This window comes from Mytilus trossulus, chromosome 1 (genome assembly GCF_036588685.1).
Source record: "Mytilus trossulus isolate FHL-02 chromosome 1, PNRI_Mtr1.1.1.hap1, whole genome shotgun sequence".
Classification (NCBI taxonomy): domain Eukaryota; kingdom Metazoa; phylum Mollusca; class Bivalvia; order Mytilida; family Mytilidae; genus Mytilus; species Mytilus trossulus.
The window spans coordinates 100,045,021-100,067,897 of record NC_086373.1 but is presented as its reverse complement, the minus strand read 5'-3'; the positions used below and the strand labels follow the sequence as shown (position 1 = coordinate 100,067,897).

General features: G+C 31.8%; 1 protein-coding gene across 1 annotated transcript; it reads left to right on the top strand.

Annotated features, from left to right (window-relative positions):
• Positions 1 to 1,651: 1,651 nt before the first annotated feature.
• On the top strand, positions 1,652 to 21,036 carry LOC134705247 (von Willebrand factor D and EGF domain-containing protein-like). The gene is made up of 11 exons (XM_063564013.1): positions 1,652 to 2,131; positions 3,581 to 3,730; positions 5,580 to 5,792; positions 9,626 to 9,834; positions 12,163 to 12,580; positions 13,888 to 14,037; positions 14,495 to 14,681; positions 15,856 to 16,040; positions 17,981 to 18,232; positions 19,689 to 20,010; positions 20,921 to 21,036. Exons 1-11 carry the CDS (start codon positions 1,913 to 1,915, stop codon positions 21,034 to 21,036), a joined length of 2,421 nt encoding a protein of 806 aa, XP_063420083.1. The 5' UTR covers positions 1,652 to 1,912.
• Positions 21,037 to 22,877: the final 1,841 nt, after the last annotated feature.

Here is a 22,877-nt window from a genome sequence, read left to right as displayed (position 1 = left end):
ACTTATTTTTTTTAAACGATTGTAGAGTGGGAGCTCTATAACTGTCTCAATATATCTGTAAAACTTAAAATTGCATATTTTCGGATGAATTAATAAATGTTTTTTTCTATGGTTTGATGATTGATATGCTGTTGGTTTTTTTTGTTTTTTGTTTCATAGCATCATTTCCCAATGAGACAATTTCACCTGAAGTAGAATCGATACTGATAGATGGACTAACGTTCAACATACCAAATTACCCTCCTACTCCAAGCCTTATACCAGTGTTCACATGTAAATTTGTAGATGTGTCTAATGGAACTTATGTTTACGATGTGAATTGGTATATAAATGGACACAATGTAACGATGTACAAAAATACGGGTTTTGATAATATCACCAGCACTTACTTAATGAGTTCAGATTGGCATGAAAAATATCAAATGAATATGGAGGTAATAGTTCATTTTCGTTCATTTTCCATTTACCTTTGGGTTCTTACATTCATTAATTTTTCAACATTATTTTTTTTATGCAGTGCGGCTAACTATCATGCGCATTAAAGTCGAGATCGATATTCCAGCTCGTTAGGTTTACATGTAGTGTAGTCATTTTAAAAGAATTGGTCCATACTTTCGAGGGTCATTGGAATGCAACGGTTATCTTTTGGTAGGGTTAAACATTTAAGTAGGCAACGATACTTATCAAGTTCTTTACTCTAATGAAAATAAATCTGTTTTTAATTTAATTTGTTGTTACAAATTTCCTTGTCTCTTTTGGTCTATAAGCTTTTCATGTTAAAATAAGCTTTTGATATTCATCTACTAATCTTTTGTCATCGTGTAATACTAAGGAGTTATTCATTGTCGAAATGCGCATCTGGTGCCAAAAATTTGAATTTGTTTATGTTATTGAAGAAATCAGATGCTATTTTGGGCAATACTGTATGAAACAGAATTTAATGAATATGATTTGTTTATTTTTTTTCAAGGTAACATGCTTAGTTCGTGTCCGAAATACAGTTGGTGCAGTGCCCAGTCCATTTTATAAAAGCAACGTTTTCCATGCAGGTTTTTATGTAAGTTTGGCTTTAATTATAAGTATGTATAAAAGTTGACAGTATATTATTCTTAAATTTAATATTGATTTGATTCAGTTACAAATCAGTGGTATATTGCTTAAGACTCATTTGGATCAAATCAATTGACAGGCTAATTATATTTACAAACATTGAATAAGGGAAAGGTTGAAACTTAAAAACAAAATTTATCACTTTAAAAACAAAAGGTACAACGTTGCTGCATCGAAAAACTCTTTATATCAGAAACAGCAATCTAAATGCCCTTTTTTCATTTCTTTTTATAAGAATTATTATTTAAATGGTAAACTTAACGAAATTTTATCAAAATTATGAAAACATACTCCAATAAGAAAACATTCGTCGTTAGCATTAATTTTGGGATCACAGATTGTCATAAATTAAGAATCATTAATCGTTCTGCAAATTTTCGTTGTTTGACTAATTTTGATTAGACTGGATACAAAGATTTACTTTAGTAACAACATGTTTAGCTTACATCGTACAGTAAAATACACCGTACTCTGGCGCATACTGAAAGGAGTGTATTATTCATTAATCGTATGACTGAAAGGAGAAGAGGGGTATGTGCAATGTGAGTTCTTTGGGTATATTTTGTTTGTTAAAACATTACGAATTTTTGGTCTCTTTGTTTGATTGTTGTTTTTTATTATATTTTTTGCTATATAGCCAGAAAAGTATGCATATACTGTGATTGAGGGTGAACACATTGAAATACCATTTACCTCAACTGTTCCTGTAGCCTGCATTGCCTCTCATCCAGATATTCAAAAGAATTGCAATCAGAATTTCTACATATTTCAACCTAAGTATCAACATAATACGGCAGCATGTATGAATAATATAGCCAGAAGGGATCTTGTATTTGAAGCACAGTTTTGTGGAATCAAATTTGGAAATCTTGATTGGAATCAAACAAAGTATCTAAAAGTATATGGGTTCAGTGATGGTCTATATAACTCTGAAGATAGGTCAACATATATAAGGGTATCTACAAAATCCGTTTCCGTTTTTAATGAATTCTGGAAAGACATTAAGATACCAGATATTAAGGTAATTAAATCAGCATACTAAATAATCTTATCCGTCCATATCATTTATTAAATAATAGATTGCTTTGGAACCTTAAAAAAGAAAAAAAAATATTTTCATGTTTTGATTAAAGTATCACTGGGGAGATATATACGAAACGCCCATATGGTGAACTAAATTATAAGCCTGCTTTCTTTGATGGGATTTTATTCGAGGTCGGTGCAACTGCTGGTAGACATGCTCAACAGTAACTATTAGTACTTGTTTTCACAAGAAATATCATTTATATGTTTATAATGTGTCTATAAATAACTGTATATAAAATTGTGAAATACTGTGTTATTAGATAAACCTCTCAGCGCTCCCGTTACCTTATCCAACGTCACATAAAACAGGATTTCTGGTTTGATTTAAATCAGACTGGTAGAAGTATAATGTTAAAATATTATTTCTAAACCAGCTTAATGTTCCCTTTTCAACTTCGTACTAGATTTAGCTTTCCAACTGTTTTGATTGTAGCAATATTGATGACTCGTATGTAGACGAAACGTGCGTTAGAAGTCTAGTATCTTTGAAGTGATTTTCAAACTTGACGAAATTTGTATATTTATCAAAATCACAATGAATGATGAGTCACCGACATCATTGTCAAGCAAATAAATTGTATTGAAATAAACAGACCTAAACACGCATTGATAGAGGTATGCGCAATGTTGAATAAAGGCAAAAAAAATAAATGATCACTTTTGAAGTAGCGAGGAAAAGTAAATATACTAATGACTTTGTGTTTTGAATGTTGACAACTAATATTAAATACTGTTGTTACTCCTTCAAATAGATAAATAAACTCATCATAGATATATGACTTCAAGAGTCATCATATGACTTCAAGAGAATATTTTACTGTCCTTTTACACTTTATGCTTTGAATTTCCCTTCATAGTTCCAATATTTGGTATCCTACCTCTTTGTTTTAAGCTTATCAGATGAAGGTTATTCAAACGATTTGCATCTTTTAAGCTGAAATCTGTATCTAATTATGCGTTAATACATACCTAAACAGTTTCAATTACGCTTATTGTTAATCACCCTTGTGGTACGATGTACTTCCGATGACATGAAAACTCATTTATATATAAAAATGAAAGCAACATACATTTTATTCTACAGTAGTATAACTGAATTTCTACGTATAACCTTCAATAGAATTTGAAACGTTGTATTCCCTGAAAGAAATAGCTTTTTCCTAACCTTATTTAATCGATTCCGAAATCTTGCTTTTTTAAAAATCCATTGACAACTTAAATTCAGTGTATTAGTACTCTTAATATATATATATATATATATATAAATTTATATCAATATATATATATTAAGAGTTCTTATACATATATCAATATATATTCGTTTCGTATATCGGGATTTATGTGATTTCTTACGGAAATAGAAAACTATATTTTTTTTCAATAGGTTACTGTTGTAGATAAAGATGCTAGCCTTACTAGTAGGTTGTGTCAATCATACAATGATCCACACATAACTACATTTGATGGAAAATATTATGACTATATGGATGTTGGGGAATACGTTATGTATAGAAATGAAAGAGGACCATATTGGGTAAGCTTTTGCTTTGGTAAAACTTTGATGAAATAGGTACTGTCCAAAATCTATTTACTTAGATATGTTTGGTTTTTTTAACCACCACTGATTTTAAAAGTATGGCTGCTAGTAGAAAATTTCTGCAGATACCATCCTATAAGTAGACATGGGTGGTACAACTGTAACTAAATTCGCATCTCCCTTATCTTATTTAACCCAGACTGCTTTATCTGTTGTAATATGATATTTCTTTTATGTTTGGCTTTCCAAACATTTTATCTTGAGCGTGCCTGACTATCATCCGAAACACGTGACATGTCTTCGGAAACTAGGTATATTTGTTTTGAATATAAGTAAAAGATTAAAAAATAAAATACTAAGACAGCAACACAAAACCAATAAGTAGGAGACAAACAAATTACACAATGTATGAGTACAAAAAACATTTTCCATAAACCTTTATACAGAAACATGAAGATGATGCACACATTTCTGCAATACTTATCTATATTTTTTCATGTTTTCATAGTTATTCTTTAAATTTACATTACCGTGGACAAAACGCAATCCCAAGAATGTTTTGTTTCATATTCTATTTCACGGAAGTAAATTCTGATTTTCTTTATCTTTCGTGTAATTCATCAAAAGGTTATTGAAATTAGTTGTACTTGTCGTTTCTTTTACTTCATTTTGGTCAGAATCATTTTATTTGGTAATACCGTTAAATTAACACCTCTTATGTACCAGTTCTGACATTCGAGCTTCGCTGATGACTCTTTTGTAGACGAAACGCGCGTCTGACGTATATGCAAAATTTAGTACTGGTATCTATGATGAGTTTATTCACAGTACCTATCTACAATTTCGTCAGTGCCTCCACTATTGCTTTATATTTATTTTTACTATCAAAGTATTTTAACAACAACAAAAGAAGACTTTGCATCCGCTGAAAAAAAGTCTACTTCATACCAATTTTGGTTACATAACTACCTACGCATTTATTATCATTGCCTTTTGGAGCATAATTCACATTCGTTCCTGATAGTTTCCCCATACTTTTCTACAAATTTGAAAATAAATAATATAATTAATAATATTATTTCTTTGGCAAAATACTACTGCACAGTTTGACTGCAATGGCTTGCATGACTTTATACCACCTGAGTTTACTCGTGCATAAACTCAATATCCCAATCGCACCCACCTTACTTAAATTAACCAAACACGTGTCAACTATAAACAAACAATATTTTACATGTTCGATTTCGTACAACTTTTATAAATACATCAGTAGTATACTGTTGATCGAATGTCATATATCGATTGAGACAAAACAAATCCGGGTTACAAACTGTAACGTTTTTTGAAACGGTGTACAGAATTATACACATAAAATTGAAAAGAAAGCAAAGTTTTAGTATTGCTATATTGTCAAGACAATAAGGATGAACTGCTCTTGGTATTCGATTCTTGGCGATATATAATTAGACGAATTCAACTATTTCTATTTTTTGCTCATTTTTTAAATGTGATTAAAACTGTTGTTTACTTTCTACAACACCAAGATTGACGGAAGTATATAAATAAGGTTTATCTTGACTTCTACCATCCGGCAGTTAAGATCTTGTAGTTAACATAAATACAGAGCAATGATCTGTCGTTCTTTTTTTCTCTGGAAGCTAATTTAGATGACCTTTTGGAGGCAAATTTCCTGTCATTTTCCAACAAACCCTCAATTTACTGATGCAGTCTAATTTCTTCAAAAACTCCCAAACCTTTACATTTGTATGGATCTTTGAGTTTATAAAAAAGACATATTTTATATAGAGTTAATAATTATAATTACTTTTGATTTGATTTCTGAAAGGTGCATGCCTTATTTTCAAATTGTGCATCTGGTTTGCCTGGTGCTTCTTGCCATTGTGGTGTAGCAGTTCGAAGCAGAAATTCACTGTTTGTTTTGAGGACATGTGCAAGAATATCTCGAGACAATGTGTATTTACTGCAGCAGCCTCACACTGAAATCCAAACATGTGATGAGAATGATCTGTCCATTGAACATAATGGCAATAATTACAAGGTGAGCCATACTTGTTTACAAAACTTTTAGATATGGTGTCCTGCAATATTCGTGTAGTTTCGGGTCTTTTTTTTTAACTGTGATCTTGCTTGTTCTTGAATATGATGTAAAAAAAAAATATATATATACTAAAAATTGAATTCTGTGTCCACACTTTTATAAATATATGTATATATATATATATATAGGATCACAAGCAGTGATGGTGATTCATGGCTGTGTACATTATAAACATACAACTCGTCTAAACATCAACCCAACAATGTTAGATCTGTCAATTTTTTGTTCTGCCTTCTGAAATATCGTGACACCAAATCGCATGAACTGTAGCAGCCCCTCTAGACCACACGACCACCTATCTTCATAAAAATGAAGCTTTCGGTGGCCGGGTGTTACCTTTCCACGTCAGTTTTAATCTACAGTCGTACTACAATACAGGATATATAAAGCATGAAGATATTATTCTTACAGATCAGCTAAATTATCTATAGTAAAGGATCCTACAAATTTATTTAAAATACAGTCACAGAAAATAATTATTTATAAGTACGTGCAGGCGATTTGGTGTCACGATATCTCAGAAGCATGTGTTCGAATCCCGGCTAGGGAAGAACAAAAAATTTGCGCAAGCAAATTTACATATCTAACATTGTTGGGGTGATGTTTAGACGAGTTGTATATACATAATGTACACATCCATGTATCACCATCACTGCTGGTGATCCGATAGATATATATGTTGTCGAGTTGTCACTGGCTCAGACGAAGTTATAAATATAACTATTTTCTGTGACTGTATCTTACATTAACTTGTAGGATCCTTTACTATAGATAATATATATATTCAAGGTAAGTAAGTGTTTGTGATAAAAATACATTATTAAGCAAAAATGATATTGATAATCTTAAATTTTACAAACAAAAAATATATAATCTTTACATAAACAGATTTTGATAATGCGGTAACTAAGTGTTTCTTCAAGAAGGATCTTTTTTAGTCTAGTCAATCAAGCATACATTTAACCCTTACCTGAAAGTAATTGCAACAGAAGATTTTTAAGTTTTAATCTTTAGCATTATACCCCAAATATACACAAAAAAGTCCCATAAAATCTAACTTGAGGAAAACTGAAAAAACACCATTTAAAATTCCTATGGAGATTTTCATTGAGAAGGGAGATAACTCTTGCACAAAAGGTAGAAATATGAATAAAAATTGATACAAAATTATAACTTTACCGCTTCTATTCATCAGAATGTTTTGATTCTTAATTTTTTAGCGATCTTTAGTGTATAGCAAACAACTCTAAAGGTGTTTTCATATATTTTAACAAGCTATAATCTATATATTCTTCTTTTTGTTCTTTAAAATTTCTTTAGATAAGTAAGTTGCTGAAAAAATATAATATACAGATATAAACCCTACCAAATTTTCACATTATTATTTCAAAATGGTAACAAGGCTTCGAATTTGCAATTTCTGTAATGAAAAATGCATGAAAAAAACAAAACTACCCATAACACTTCGGTTTTGTACATTTCATGAACAGGAGATTATATAATTTAGTCATACTAGAACACACCCGTGATATCGCCGGTCCGTGACTGAATTGAGGTATATAACTATGCGCAAGCCTTATTTTAGAATTAGTATTGTTGTCTGATAAAGTCATGTCGATTATAAGATACACAGTTTTTCTCTGCTTTCAAATCTTTCTGTTTGAACTCGTCGAACTGGAACTTATCAATTATTGATAATATTAGTTATTTGGAAAACAAAAGGTCCTGAAATGGAGTATTTTTTAATCAACAACATTGTCCTGTATTAGTTATAAAGATGAATTCTTTGATTTGCTGTTTTACGTCATGTATGCTTACTAACAAATTGAAAACTGTTCCTCATTTTTAGTCTTCTTATCTTAGAAAGTCTTACTGATTAAAATACTACAATAGGTAGCTCTTTGACAATTAAGTAGTGTCAACCCTGTGATTATGACCCGTGTATATAGCATATTAACCCTGAATACACCGTTTGGTGGTGCGCCTGTCAGATGCGGAACGTACAGATAAGGTAATAGGTAACAGGTGAATATACTATTGGTATCGGTATCGGACTCGACCCGGAACTTCTTAATTATTGGCAATATTAATTACGTGGAAAACAAAAGGGCCTGGAGTGGTGTAATTTCAATCTACACCTTTGTACTATATTACTGATATGTAATGTTGAATTCTTTGATTCGTCGTTTTTACGTGATGACGGCTGAAAAATTGGACTTCGTAATTTTAGTATTATAGATACAAACTCATAACCCCATAAAAGTATCATACTTTACATACATTTCAAGAAAAACAGCCAAAAACTGACCGCAAAAGACTCATTTTTGTAAGAGTTATCTCCCCTTCCAATGTTAATTTCCATAGGAAATTAAAATGCTGATTTTGAGTTTTTCTCAAGTTAGATTTTTTGGGACTTTTTTCTTTGTATATAAAGGGCATAATGCTATAGATTAGAACTAAAACATTTTCTGTTGCAATTAGTTTGAGGTTAAATCTTAGTTTGACTGGACTATTTGTGAATGTCATTGTCCTGCACTAAAAACTGGTATAACCCGGGCGTCACTAATAAGTGATTTTGATAACACGCCTGTCTGGTGTACACAATTAGAACCTAGTATATAAGATGAGCGTATAGTCTTATGAGTGTATTTACAATCACTGGATCGATACACTGCCAGTGAAGATTAATCAATTGAAATAAGAATCGATCAGACAGGCTTGTGATACAGCAGTTCGATTCGATGTACCATTCGATGTACGAGACCCCTAAATTATTTTTGTACTGAACTTTTGAAATTGAACAATTTTCTAATATACATAATAAACCATAGGTAGCACAAATAGATATAAGATGATGACCCATGTGGAACAAAGTATTTTCAGGAAAAAAAATTAAAAACCCCAAAATTGGATGTTTTGTATATACATTGTATAAGTGAATTATTTTGCCAGGAAAAATTAGTGTTTTGATAATAAAAAAAAAAAGGTTGTTTTAATTATAAAACTGACTAAAGTGAAAACTATACTTTATTTTTTAGTGCAGAAATTGATTCAAATTCAAGTTTAAGTGTCTAAGTAGCAACATCCTGGCCTAGGAATTGAAATGATAAGTAACTCCTTATACCCTTGAGTTTGGAATTTCTCGTTATTGGTCTACTGCTGTTAAGACCATCCAATCATTTTAATATACCATAGACAATAATGGAGAGAACTCGGCATAAAAAATGTCACACCCTGACACTTTAACTATAAAATATACATGCTCCAAGTCAGGAACCGTTACATTAGTGCAATTCTCTATTATTTTATGTTTTTAAGCCAAAAAAAGGTCCCAAAAAATTTTCGCCTCGCTTCGCTCGGCCAAATATTTTATTCTACGCCCCCCGCCCTTTCAAATATCCTGGACACGCACCTGACAGCTGACCTGTTGGTATCAGTCCCCGTTTGAGTTTAAATTTTTTATGTTTAATTTGTGCTTTTATGTGTTTACTTTTTATTAGTTTACAATTTTGGATTTGCAAACTTGAGGTCCCGCTCATATATTATAAAGTTCTATGATTATGATTTTGGCTTATTTATGCATGGCATTTTGGCTTGTTCTCCCTATACTTGAAATGTGATCCGATAACCAAACTCATGGCAAGTGTGTATTTTGAAATATTATACCAGAACAAGTAAATTGGTTTGATACATTTTTCTTGTGTTTGCCTTCTGTCAAGTTTTTCCAAATCTGCATACAGAGTTGTTCAATTATTTTCTCTTGTATGTTACAGATTACTTTGCCAATTGGGACTGAAATACAATTTACCGTTTCCTACTCCAAATTTATAACTCGAATTTCCATAAAACCTTCAATCTACGACATCAATGAATCAAAAGGACTATGTGGAGTTTTGAGTGTCACGAAAGATAACTCCGACGATCTTACACATCGTGAATTGGGACCAGTCAACAACATCAAAAGTTTTGGAGATTCTTGGAGGTATTTGTTATTCAAATTTTTTTATCAATGTGTATACATTATTATAAATATATTATTATACGTTATTTTTTATTTATGTTAACAGTGTACAAAAACTTTTTTTTCAAACTTTTACTAAAATAGAAGGTAGTCTTATTTCTACTAGCATTGTTATAAGACAATGGATGTTTGTATTTGCTTTTAGGGGTAAGGGAGAGGAGGTTGAATTGAATTTAGTATTCATTTTTTTTGTGGCTAAGGTAGTCGACAGGTACCTAGTAGAATCGTGTATTTTTGTGGTTAAATTGTTGAACTTTAAATGTTGTATCTTAGATAAAAATCAAAACAAGCAAACGGGGAAAACACAATCTTCACATTTCATAGCGGTGACATGCCCTTTGTCCTATCACAAGGCTTTAACATATCTAGATTAATACGCTAGGTTGGTGAATATTTATATTTCTCTGGCTACAGTATGAGTGTACGTCCTACACAATACCTTAGGAATAACAACCGATACCGGCCATCAACACACATTGATAGACCGATATGATGTCATGCGTTTGTGTCTCAACTCACAAGTAAAATGTTTTTTGGTCTTATGTCTTTATATATCAGCATATTTGTCTGGTTTGTTATTTTTAAGTTCATATTATTGACTGTTAAACATAACTCCTTCGCAAAAACAATATTGCAAACAATGGATTTCGTCAATGCGTTTACGATAAGAAATTAAAATTTGGTCCTAAATAGTTTCATCTCAGTCCAAGTGAATTAGACCACGATTCGTAAATTGTCGTTTTATTCCGTTTAATTGAATAACAATTGACAATAAATACCTTTTGTAAGAGTGATTTTCAATTGCCATCGTCCTGAACTTGCATGTACTTTCACTTATAACTAGAACGCAGACAGGTAGATTCTTTTTTTCGCTAGTAAACTAATTTTGATTTGAAACCGTCAGATTGAATTGGAAAGCTCTTAAAGGCGAACTAGCTGTCTAATTCATGTTCACCAATTTGACTAAAATTCTCAAATGGGGACATATAACAATGTAAAACATTTATCCAAATTAAAAAAAGAATGAAATAACAAATTTACAGGGCATTGACTCGATAATATATGTAGCGTCGTTTCATGTGTATTTTTGTCTATATATAGACCTCGTGCAAATGAATGCTTCTGAATCGGTCGAGGCACATACATAATATTAAGTCGTTCGTTAAATTTTCAAACTTCATTGTTGTTTAATGAGTACTATTTAGACAATTTGCTTGTGGTAAATAAAATCTGTCAGTCTTTTAAAAAATCTCCACCAGAAACCAAATGACTAAGAGGTTAACAACTTTATAAAAGCAAACTTTTAAAATTAGTTGAAAAGGGCTTGAAAAAGTCATGAAATTGATATAAAGCAGAATAGCAAGTAAAAAAAAAGACGGAAACGTGGCAGGATATTTATACATCTCCACAACAACAAAGACCGGAATCCAGATCTGAGAGTACATATAGACGTCATGAATAGTGATACAAAGGCATGACTTTGCATTATGCCAAAGTACAGGTATAGACATAATGTAGAATCGTGAATGTACACATGTATATAACAAAAATATGATTTGGGAATTAATTCACTGATAACAAAAACAATATTTACACCAATTAAAAAAATATATAAAGATTTAAATACAGTGTCGAATTGGTAAACTTTTTCAGAACAAGTTTATTTAAAGAATCAAAAAGTTTACACGGATCTCATATAAATTGGCGGACTCGGTAAACAACATCCCCGTTAAAGTTCAGAAGTGCTATTCTGTTTGAGATAAGGCAATTCATAAACGTTGTTAATGTTTTTAGAAAATTGTTTTACAAATTCTTTAATTTCTAATCTAAAGTATGACAACAATTCTTCTTTACAATTTAAAGAAACACATAGATTCTAAAATTTCACTACAAACGTTGTGATAACTAAACACCGTACGTAGCTTGGATAATTTTGTACATTCTCCGTATTTGAACCATTTTAGTTAGAGTAGCTTTTGTGTAGTTACTTACTTATTGAACAACTTGCCTTTAATGCATTTTGGTGATGATCAAGGTATTTGGTAAAAGAAAATCATGTTATTCAATTTAGTAAATTAAATCACAATTAGTTTTTTTTCAATCACATAAAAGAACAACTTTGTTTTAAATCAATGTGTGTTTTATTTTATTTTTTCATTAATTTTCGATAGATTTATTTTCCTTTCCTTTTTCAAGCAGGAAATTTCAATCCAACAATTTATGTTCCCTTCTCCTTCACCTTTCTTAAAAAAAACGAATTGTCGGTGCCTAATTTTGTTTTTATTTCAGAATTGATCCTGTAGCGATGCCAGACGAACAGCTTTTTGTAAACGAACCATCGTTCCAAAGACAAAGCATTGTTATAATCGACACTGGTACTGATGAAAATTCATCTCAAATCAATGGCACTGCTCAATTTTGTGTCTGTGACCAGGAGGCCAAACCGACGGATGATCTGGATCAGTTTTATACAGTCCAGTGTAATTTGACAGAGAGTACACAATATTGTTCATCGGATGAACCATCTACAAGCAATAAAGAAAATTCTATTCCATCTTTTGTCACATCATGTTATACTAATTCAAGGAAGAAGCGGTCTTTAACTCATATTATACATAGACGTAGCGTGTCCGACTCTGATGATGTCATCGACGTTCCGTCCCTTGAATATGATGAAGATGCACTGAACATTTCTGTGAATACTGTGGTAATAATATGATAAAAACAGAGGACAAAATGGGATTCAATGCCAAAATAAAAATTTAGTTCAACTATGACACGGAAAATATACGCCCCTGTGTTTATAGACAACACACAATGTGTGAAGATCTAATTCATGAACCCTCATGTCTGTTATTTATCTGGACTTTGAGCTTGATATATTGAAAATACACATACCGTTTGATGAAAAAAAACACTATAGGATCAAACACATTTTTTCTAGAGGTTATTGATGTGTAAACCAGGGCGATTAACTCACAAACTGAATAAAGGTCCAAAGGACTTTTATGTTGAGTTTGTGAGTAAGAGCCCCGGTTTACACATCAATAACCTCTAGAAAACAATGTGTTTAATCCTTATTATTCTTCATCCAAACATTGTTTTATGGCTGCTATATATATTCACCATCAAAAGCACAATGGCAAGTCGTAACTAAGGAGTACGCCGCCATCTTGACTTTCTAAAGTCCCTTAATGTCTGATAAATACAACGGAATCTTAAATGAAATTGCACCTTCCTCAAAAACTTCATTTTAATCAAATATTATCCGAATTTGAAGCGTACACGTACCGAAATAATCTTTCCCTTGAAAATTACAATTCGTGTGACGTCGTGTTTTGCCATGACGTAAATTCGCAAAATCCTTTATGAAATTTCGCGGAATTTTATTAAATTTTAGTTTTATACGTTATCGAAGCTTTAGTGCATTCAATTTATTTCTTCTTTTTTTTTAGTTATATATGCACTAGAATAGTCACAACTGTTATGCAATTGTTTTTACATCTCAATTTGCTGAAAATCCCATGATCACTGCAAGCTTGTGTATCGCGCATGAATAGATTACAAAAGTAGTTTCGGAATCATGGTTTATCGAAGTGTAAACTTAGAGAGAAAAAATGACCAATCCAATTCAAGTATTTATAGATATGCAAATCATATAAGAATTATTTGATAATATCGTGTTATGTTTTTTGTTCTTCATTGCTTTCCTACAATTAATTTGAATAAAGGGGGTTTACAGTAGAAGAACATACCCTGCAATAATTGAGCAACTATATGTCTTTTTTATCAATTCCATACGAAGGTTAGCATTTTGTTTTATTATCGGTAAAGCAAGCTTCTAATTCAATTATTTTATTACACTTGTAACTTTTGATTAAGTAATGTGCATATGAAGTTATGTTTTAAATAGGATAGATCTCTAGAATTTATTTGTAGACTAAATAAGACCCCCCCCCCCCCCCCCATATAAGTTTCGGGATATCATATGTAAACTAATTAATATTTTGAAAGGAACCTAAATTCCAAAATGGTTGGACTCAGGAGGAGGCGAATAAAACCTGCACTGAAAAAATCCAGAATGCAATACCAGCTGAATTACTTACCAATGTAAATGGACTGAGTAACGAGGACTATATTAAGTCCTGTATTGAGGATATAAAAGTAAGAAACAGTTGTTAGTGAATATACATGTTGCAAACATAGACTATACCTTGATTTACTTAACATAAAGATACCACACAATCTCTGCTGTCAGCGTTCAATATTTGGTATGAATATCGAAGAGCATCTGACCGAACAGTCGTTAGTATTGTTACGGAAAAAAAATGAAAAACCAACAGATATATATGTTTATATCACTCATTCAAAAAAATATAAAAATCAAACATCAGTTGTCATATCAATTAGAAGTATATATAAGAGAACCTGAGTGAAATACACAACATCGAAATGCCTTTTTGACATTTCCTAACATTTCTGTTCTGAAGCAACTGCGATCATCCAAAGATTCCCATTTTTTAGTAAATTTTTAAATATTTTTTTCTACAAAGGCAAACATGAGTTCAAAATAAAATATTTGTGATCTTGAAATAAATTAAGGCATCTCTGTTGATTTTAGCTAACAGCAGACACCACATTTGTACAGGACACAGTAGGAGCAATGCAGACATACACTTTAATGGAAGTGTCAAGAAATGAAACTTTGGCTTTAACGGAAGTGAACAATGGGTCTCAAAGCATTTTGGAATATGTAACCAGTTTACTGTGTGCTAACAACTGCAGTGAAAATGGAAATTGCACCTCAAGTATAGTGGTTTAATTTAGTAGATTTTTTTTTTTTTTTTCATTTTATTCGTTTATGTCTTTTATAAGTATCGCTGTAAAACACTTAAGTAGATATATGAAGATGTGGTGTGAGTGCCAATGAGACAACTCTCCATTCAAATAACAATTTAAAAAGTAAACCATTATAGGTTTAAGGCATGCATACTTTTTTTTCCCTGTAATATCGCTATTTCTAGACGATCTCCTCATGCAACAGTCTATACTTCATTTAAAATAAAATATATGTTGATCTCAAATCCAGTCAAAAACGCATACTTAACCTTACATAAAAAATGAGAATGGAAATGGGGAATGTGTCAAAGAGACAACAACCCTACCATAGAAAAGACAACAGCAGAAGTTCACCAATAGATTTTCAGTTATTATAGAACAATTTTTTTTTATCGGTTAATTTAATTTCGTAATGCAATTTACTTATCGAGAATATAAGTGATAAGATAAAAATGTATTAAATATATCTCTGAAATATTCTGTTCATTTCATATTTTAAAAAAGTAATCTTTATGTTTTCTTAACCTTGTCCCCTGACGTATGTTCAACTTGCCGGTCTGTCTTTCCGTCTTTCCGATCTTCAGTCCGTTCTTTTACTCTAAGTAAAATTTGCCTAATGCAAAATTTTATAAAACTCAAACAAAATGCTTTCAATCAAAAGTTTAACAGACAGTCAGATTGTTCAATTTTTGCAGTGAGTTACTGAAAGATTCATTATTTATACCCTTTCTTACTTGGAAAATTGCATTATATTTTAGGTTCACTCGTCCAAATTTTATGAAACTCGTACGCAATGCAAGGAACCAAAACAAGCAGACAGGGTTCTTATTTTAGCAGTAAGAAACGTGCCGACCTAGAGTTATGCCCCTTTAAAACTAGGAATATGGCTTACGTTTACGTTCTACACCCTTCTTTAAAGTTGTATCATCAACATTTTATGTGGATGGTATGCAATGCTAAGAAGGGCGATACACATACAGAGTTGGAATTTTGATTGTAAGTCATTTGCAGTACTATAATTATGCTCATTTTAACTCGGAAAATTGCATAGTTTCAACGGGGACATTCATGTCATCAGCCACATTGTTCTTTTGTTTATTTCAGAATTAAATACAATTTTTTTTTAATTTTGTCTACTTGTAGGCGTATGTTCGTGTTACGAGGGTTACATTGGAGATGACTGTTCAATATCAACTTCAGTAGCTCCTTCTAATATCAGTTTACCCTTAAATGGTTTATGTGGAACACGTACTAGACTTTGTGCAAAGACAAATATAATAGGCACTTTTCCTTCTTCAGATGTATGGTGCAAGCGAAGACATTTCCAGGTTATAAATATAGAACATATATGTTCGTGTATTTCTAAAAAAAAAATCATACATATGTATACATAACGTTTCGATCCCTAACATCAGTAAAGAGACATTAATTATCGAAATCCGGATATGATGTAAAAAAAAAGTTGGTTGCAAGTTTATTGTCTGTTTATTTTGGTTTTAAGCATTTAATCGATTAATGATGAATTTTGTTACATCTTGTGATAAATTTATTTGGCACTCGTCAATGACAGTCAGCAGGGTTTAAGACCATCCTGTTAGTCATATGCGTTTTGTAAAAGTATACTTTTTCACTTTTTGGTCTTTTGGAAAATGTAGTTTGTGTGCTGTATTCATACCCCTCTACAACAGTATTTGTTTTACATGAACACTTTTTATCCAACGCAATCATAGGTTTAAACGTTGTTTTCAATTTAGAAATTAGACTTGCATATATACATAGTTCATCCTTTTCTGACTCTATGAAATTCAATAGTCTATCCTAAATTGCGATAAATTATATGGTCTTGCTAATACTGTTTTGATCCCTAACATCACTGAAGAGACATTAATTGTCGAAATCGGGATCTAGTGTACATACTAATGGCACCTCATGTTTGTGGTATAACATCTTTGCCGCAAGTTTATTGTGTTTGTGTTTAATATTCCATTTTGTGATCAATTTATTTGGCAATCGCCAATGGCAGTCAGCAGGGTTTAAGAACATCTGTTGTTCGACCTGTTAATCTGAGCATGCTTATCAAATTAATACGCCGCAAAGAATTGAAAGAAGGATGCCTCGTATTTGAGGTGTCCGTAGAACGCCTGGTATATATTAAAATACTGCTCTGATTCAGCTTACCTCCGTCTGAATATCCATTCATCTTTGGGCGTCCTTGTTTGCAGACTTTTATAATGTAATAAATTGTTAATTTTTCTTCATCCTGAACGTTATGCAACAACAAAAAATTGTGGTAACCAGAGAATCAAACTCTGTTGTTCATACCATTATTAAATTCATATATGGTGACATTAAAAAACATACGTATTCTTCAATTTCTCGATAACTGTTTTCTCGTTTTGAAAAAACTTGTCATAGATCCTTGGTTAAAACACCATACGCCAGATCCGCAATTAATCTACAGTGACAAGAATCAGTGACAAGATCAAACGTAAAACAAAAATACCGAACTGCGAGTAAAGGTCAAAACAGAAACTCCCTAATCAAATTTCATATTGAAAACTGATTAATTTAAAAAAAAAAAAAATCAAATTTCATATTCAAAACTCCAACACATGAAACGAATAGAAAACAGCACATGTAGTTATGCTTTCCAAATAAAATACTGTTATAATTGTCTCTATAATATATCTACCTCTGTATTCTATTTTTTGCAGATATGCTGTTTACTTTTTTTTCAAGTAGAAACTATGCGAAAAGGAAAAATCACTGAAAAGATTCCATTCGTCCGATTCGCTTTTCTAGATTCACACCAATCAGGAACGTCCAAAGCAAAACTCTTTAAAGCCAAAGAAGTATGAGTAAGCCTATCGAGACGTGTGAAGAGCTATATGTTCAAAAAGATCATACAATAAATGCCAAACTATCTTAGTGGGATTCTTTTGGGGTCTTAGCGTGACGCGGGATTGCCGATTTTTTGTGAGCGTGACACGTGAAAGTCATATTTTTGTGTCGTGAAAACGGGAAATGAGACCTTGCGGGACCCAGGAAATGACCAAAAAATGAGAATTGCTCACTTACATAGTGTAAGCGGGATACGGGAATCTGACAAAACCGTAAGCGGGATCCGGGATCGGAACCCCCCAATGAGACCCCCATCTTAGATAAACTTTGTCTGTGGCGAATGATCAAGTTGTTCACAGTGAAAATCCCATTGTTTTCACCTGTTTTTCCTATCCAAATTGGTAGTAACAACCTCTTTATTTTGTAGATATTGAACGATGCAATGATATACACTTCTAGCGCAGATGTTTTAAAGGCTGAATACAGAAATGCTTTCATGGTATCCGTCGATTTACAATCATCCAGACGAAAACGGTCATTACCAGAAGTTCCAGCGGCGGAAGGATACGAACTAAGTCTTTCCAATGATGGCATTCATTTTGGAGAATCTGTCAATATCATAATATATGATGAGGAATGTAGTTCTTGTAATGCAACGTCTATCTCATGTGTAGTTTTGGTAAATATGTTGTTTTGAAAAACCATTATATGACTCGTACACGCTATAATATAAATATGTACTAAGTAGATATAACAAGATGTGGTATGAGTGCAAATGATTCAACTTTCCATCCATGTCACAATTTTTAAAAGTAAACCATTATAGGTAAAAATACGTAAGAATTGTTTGAAAAATGTTTTGTTGGCGGAAAGCCCTATTTCCACTTAATAATCTTACTTTGGTTTTAAAGTTTTAAAAGTTAAGTGGAAGCTAATTATATAGTGCCTCTATATTTATCTATACTTAAATGATATTTTTTTAATAAAGAATTCAAATTCATAAAATATGTTTTTTGTTTTCCCGATTGGGTTATACTCCTGATTACTATGTCATAGAATAAATATGTCTAATCTTGTTTGTAATAATAATATTGAAACAATGCCAATGTCATGAATATAAAATGCTGATTAAAAATTTCCTTATGCTGTACCTTTAAACCAGAACCGAAGGTTATTGGAAGGGTTGGCGACTTCTAACTTGTTATCCCCGCCACATTATGTATAAGTCAGAAGCCTGTAATTCGGTGATGGTCGTTTGTTGCTGCATATCATATTTATTTTCGTACATTATAATGAACATAAATCAGGTCGTTGGTTTTCTCGTTTGAATTGCTTTACACTTGTCAATTAGGGTCCTTTTATAGCTGACTATGCGATACGGATTTTGCTCATTGGTGAACGCTTTCATGAAGGAGCTTCACTGTAAATTGGTGGAGATTGTTGACAATCATACCTCATCTTATTTTTACATGAAAGACGAGATCATTTTAAAGAATTGAGATAGAATATACCAGTAATGCCATTAGAAAAGGAGACCTGATTTTCACGTAATTGTCATTGGAGATAGCTTGTGCACAAATCGAAAAGCTTGAAAAGTTGTTTACCGGTGAATAAATGAATGTTATATCATTAGTCGAAATTAATCTTGAAATTTAAACCTTCTCTGCATTTAAAATAAAAATTAACTGAATTATTCCATGTCACATGATAAATTGTTGCCAAATAGAGTAGTATTATCATATATGTAAGTATGTAATACAATTGAGAAAGGAAATGGTGAATATGTCAAAGCGACAACCACCCGACCATAGAGCAAACAACAGCCGAAGGCAACCAATGGGTCTTCAATGTAGCGAGAATTCCCGCACCCGTAGGTGTCCTTCAGCTGGCCTCTAAAATATGAATAATAGTACAGTGATAACGGACGTCATACTAAACTCCGAATTATACACAAGAAACTAAAACTTAAAATCATACAAGACTAACAAAGGCCAGAGGCTCCTGACTTGGGACAGGCGCAAAATTGTAAGGTATTAAAAATAGTTAATCTCGATAGTATAACATTTTGGATGTATAGATATCAACTTTCACTAAAAGGATGGTTACATTTCTAAGACGACATTTTATTCAATTAGGAATCATGTCCAGATTTTACAACACAACTAACAGATGCTACTACTGACCGATCTTCAACAGAACTGGAAACAACAACTGAACAAATAACTACAGTAGACAAAACTACTACAGTGTCTGAACCAACAACGATTGAAGACAGAAAAACTACAAGCCCTACGACTTCTGAAGAGAAAACAACCACAGTTCCTGAAGCAACGACGACAGAAGAGAAAACAACTAAAGTTCATATAACAACAACTGAAGAAAGAGCAACTGAAGCGACGACAACAGAAGACAGAACAACCACTGTTCCTGAAGCGACAACAACGGAAGAGAAGCAGAGTACGGTTCCCTTATCAATAAAGAAAAGAATCAAATGTCATCTACCTCCCTTGTAATATGTGTTAAACATATCAACTTTGATATTCAAACTCGACAATGACATGATTAATATTTCCATTCTAAACTTTAGAGCACTAGGTTTTTTTTATTTAACCTTTTTAAACCAATGACATTATCGATAGCCTGTCTGAACTTTACTTTTGTTAGATATGTTGTCCTTCCGTTTACAGTTTCGTTCGACACAGTGTGTTTAAAGTCAGTTACTCAATGCAAGTTCCCACTTCTGATGTATAAAATAACTACATAGCTCAGAGAAAAGCGATAGTACCAATAAGCTCTAACAGCATTTTACGAAAATACCATACATTCAAAGATTCTGTTTGTACACAGCATTACATTGCTGTACTTATATTTCAAAATGTTAAAAACGTTCATAACATATCATTTATACTCATTAAAAATTTTAGATTTCGCCAGGTTTCATCAACCTTCCAGTTATTATCTTCCAACGAGAACAGTTGCTATGATTTCTTGTCGTACATAATAGGTTATCCTATATCACAAGAAATTATTTTTTTGTATTGTCCTTTCTATTTCTTTACTTCTTGAAGGAAATATGGTGTTAATTGATTCGATGAAATTAATATTATCGAAATAACTCGAAATATCAATGATAAACATTTTTGTTCATTTGTTTTCCTTTTTTTTTTTATAGTTTTTAATACGAGTATAATGTCCATTTATTTTGCTTTGACAATTGGGCTTAAATCACAAATGTGATGACTGTGCTGAAAAACTTTAAAAAATGATACTTCCGAAACTCACTACTTTTCTACAAGAGCATGCATAAAAGTTTCTTATTTGGCAGGAATAATATTATCAACTAAAATAAATACGTATACTTTTACAGAAAACGACAGAATTATATACTATGAAGGAATAATGGGCAGTTCCAGTGTTGCTTTTCTCATCCTGATTGGTATTATGTTGCTATGTTGCAAGATAAAACTATCGAAATCAAGGTAATTTGATTTATAAGTAGCAGAACTGATGACTCAATGATAAATAAAAGTTGGGTTTCTCGTGATAATTGTATAAAGAAAAAAAGAAAATATCAGGTTTGCTTCAATTAATAAAAACGAAGATCAGTGCACCGGGGGTGTTTGAAATATTAGTTCAAATATGTGTACTTTCTGACTGCAAAAATTTACAAGACATGTAATTAAAATACACGCTGCACTGATTATCACAAAATGCCATAGTGTTGCATATGAAAATAAACTTACAAAAATAGAAATCTTCAATAGATTCTGGATAATCATGCTTTTTTCGAAATGTAATGTTATAAGTTAAAGTTGTAAGAGTTTAAAATGACCAGTCTTCATCAAGTTTTCCATAAGAAAACTAGTTGAATAAAATATAGGGATATGCATAGTTATATTGGTTCATTTAAAATAATAAATATTTTAAAAACTATTTACAAAAATAATAACCAATCTAAGGTAAGTGCACGTAATTCAAATGTATGCATTACGCCTATTAATTTTTGCCCTGACTTTAATTTCAAAACTGTTAATATTTGGTACTTCTAAACTATTGTGAAGGTATATTTTCGTCTGATATGACGACTTTTTGTTACCGGAAATTTCCACTGTTATCATACTAATGTGGTGTTTGTCCTAACAAATAATAAATTACTTACAGAAAATTTATTATAACTATCTTACCTTATCTACAATATAGGTAGGTGCTTCAATTTACTATTATTGTTTTTGCATAACTTCCTGTAGCAAATGTTTCTTGTGTATATTTCAAAACGAGAACAAACAAAAAATAAATTCAATAGGTATAATGTGTGCAAAGTGATTCGATTAGAATCACAGTCAACATTTTAAAATGCAACATTAAACGCAGGCCAGTTGCCATTACATTGTACAGCAAGCATCGTATCGACTATTTTAATACATGTATATTTGGATTAATAGCAAGTATTGTAAAAAATCAATCGCACAAAGCTGTCCATGGGTTATTGTCTTTCTATCGTTATACCAAGAGTGTGTCTGATGACGTTTGATCCTGTCACATTTAATCCAGAATGAGTATTATCTTTATATTTCAAAAACAGAAGAGTAGATGAGTTCTTATATATCTTATCATTAACTGGTTTTTTTTTTAAATCTATATCTAAAACTTTCTTATGAAAGAAAACTGCTTGGAAAACGGTCCTTCTGGTAGATACGTAAGTAAACGACATTATTGATAATACTTGTTATTGCAGAGTTTCAGTTAGATTCAAACGTTGGTCAGTGCGCGTACTTGTATTTTTGTCTCATTGGCCTACATATCTTTTTCATTTTGGTTATGTTTCGCTGTATACAAATATTATTTTACTAACGTTAAATGTTTAAATGAATTGGCAGATGCACTGACAAGAAAGATGGAATACTTTCGGTCAGGGAGTTTGATAATTGGACAATCTACTCAGGTCAATCCAGAAAGTCATTAAAGGAGGTTTCAATGAACTCATTGAATTTTCGGATTGCTACAAGATTTAACAACCGCAGAAATCAACTGACAGGTCCTTAAGTTATCAAGGCTGGTACAGAATTGGGGAAATGTTTGACAAACATGGCTATCAGTATTTATGTAATGAATTCGTCGGATAGTTAGCGCAGTTGAAAACATTTGAGAAGCAGACTTATATCCAGTATGCTGCGAATATGTCGAATTTTTTCCCAATGTTGGCGAACTTGGGTAACATTACGAATTTGACTATCCTGTACATGTGTGAAGTTATTGAAGAGAAAGGCATATATTGTAATATAAAAGAAATCTAACATAGCGTGTTGAAAATGAACTTTAAATGT

Bases quoted from the DNA above. Each gene is read 5' to 3' on its own strand.
- LOC134705247 (XM_063564013.1), top strand. From the start codon at position 1,913: ATGAATAATATAGCCAGAAGGGATCTTGTATTTGAAGCACAGTTTTGT. The intron at 14,682-15,855 runs GTATAGTGGTTT...GTCTACTTGTAG, and splicing joins AAATGGAAATTGCACCTCAA to GCGTATGTTCGTGTTACGAG. The intron at 18,233-19,688 runs GTAAATATGTTG...TTATTCAATTAG, and splicing joins CTATCTCATGTGTAGTTTTG to GAATCATGTCCAGATTTTAC.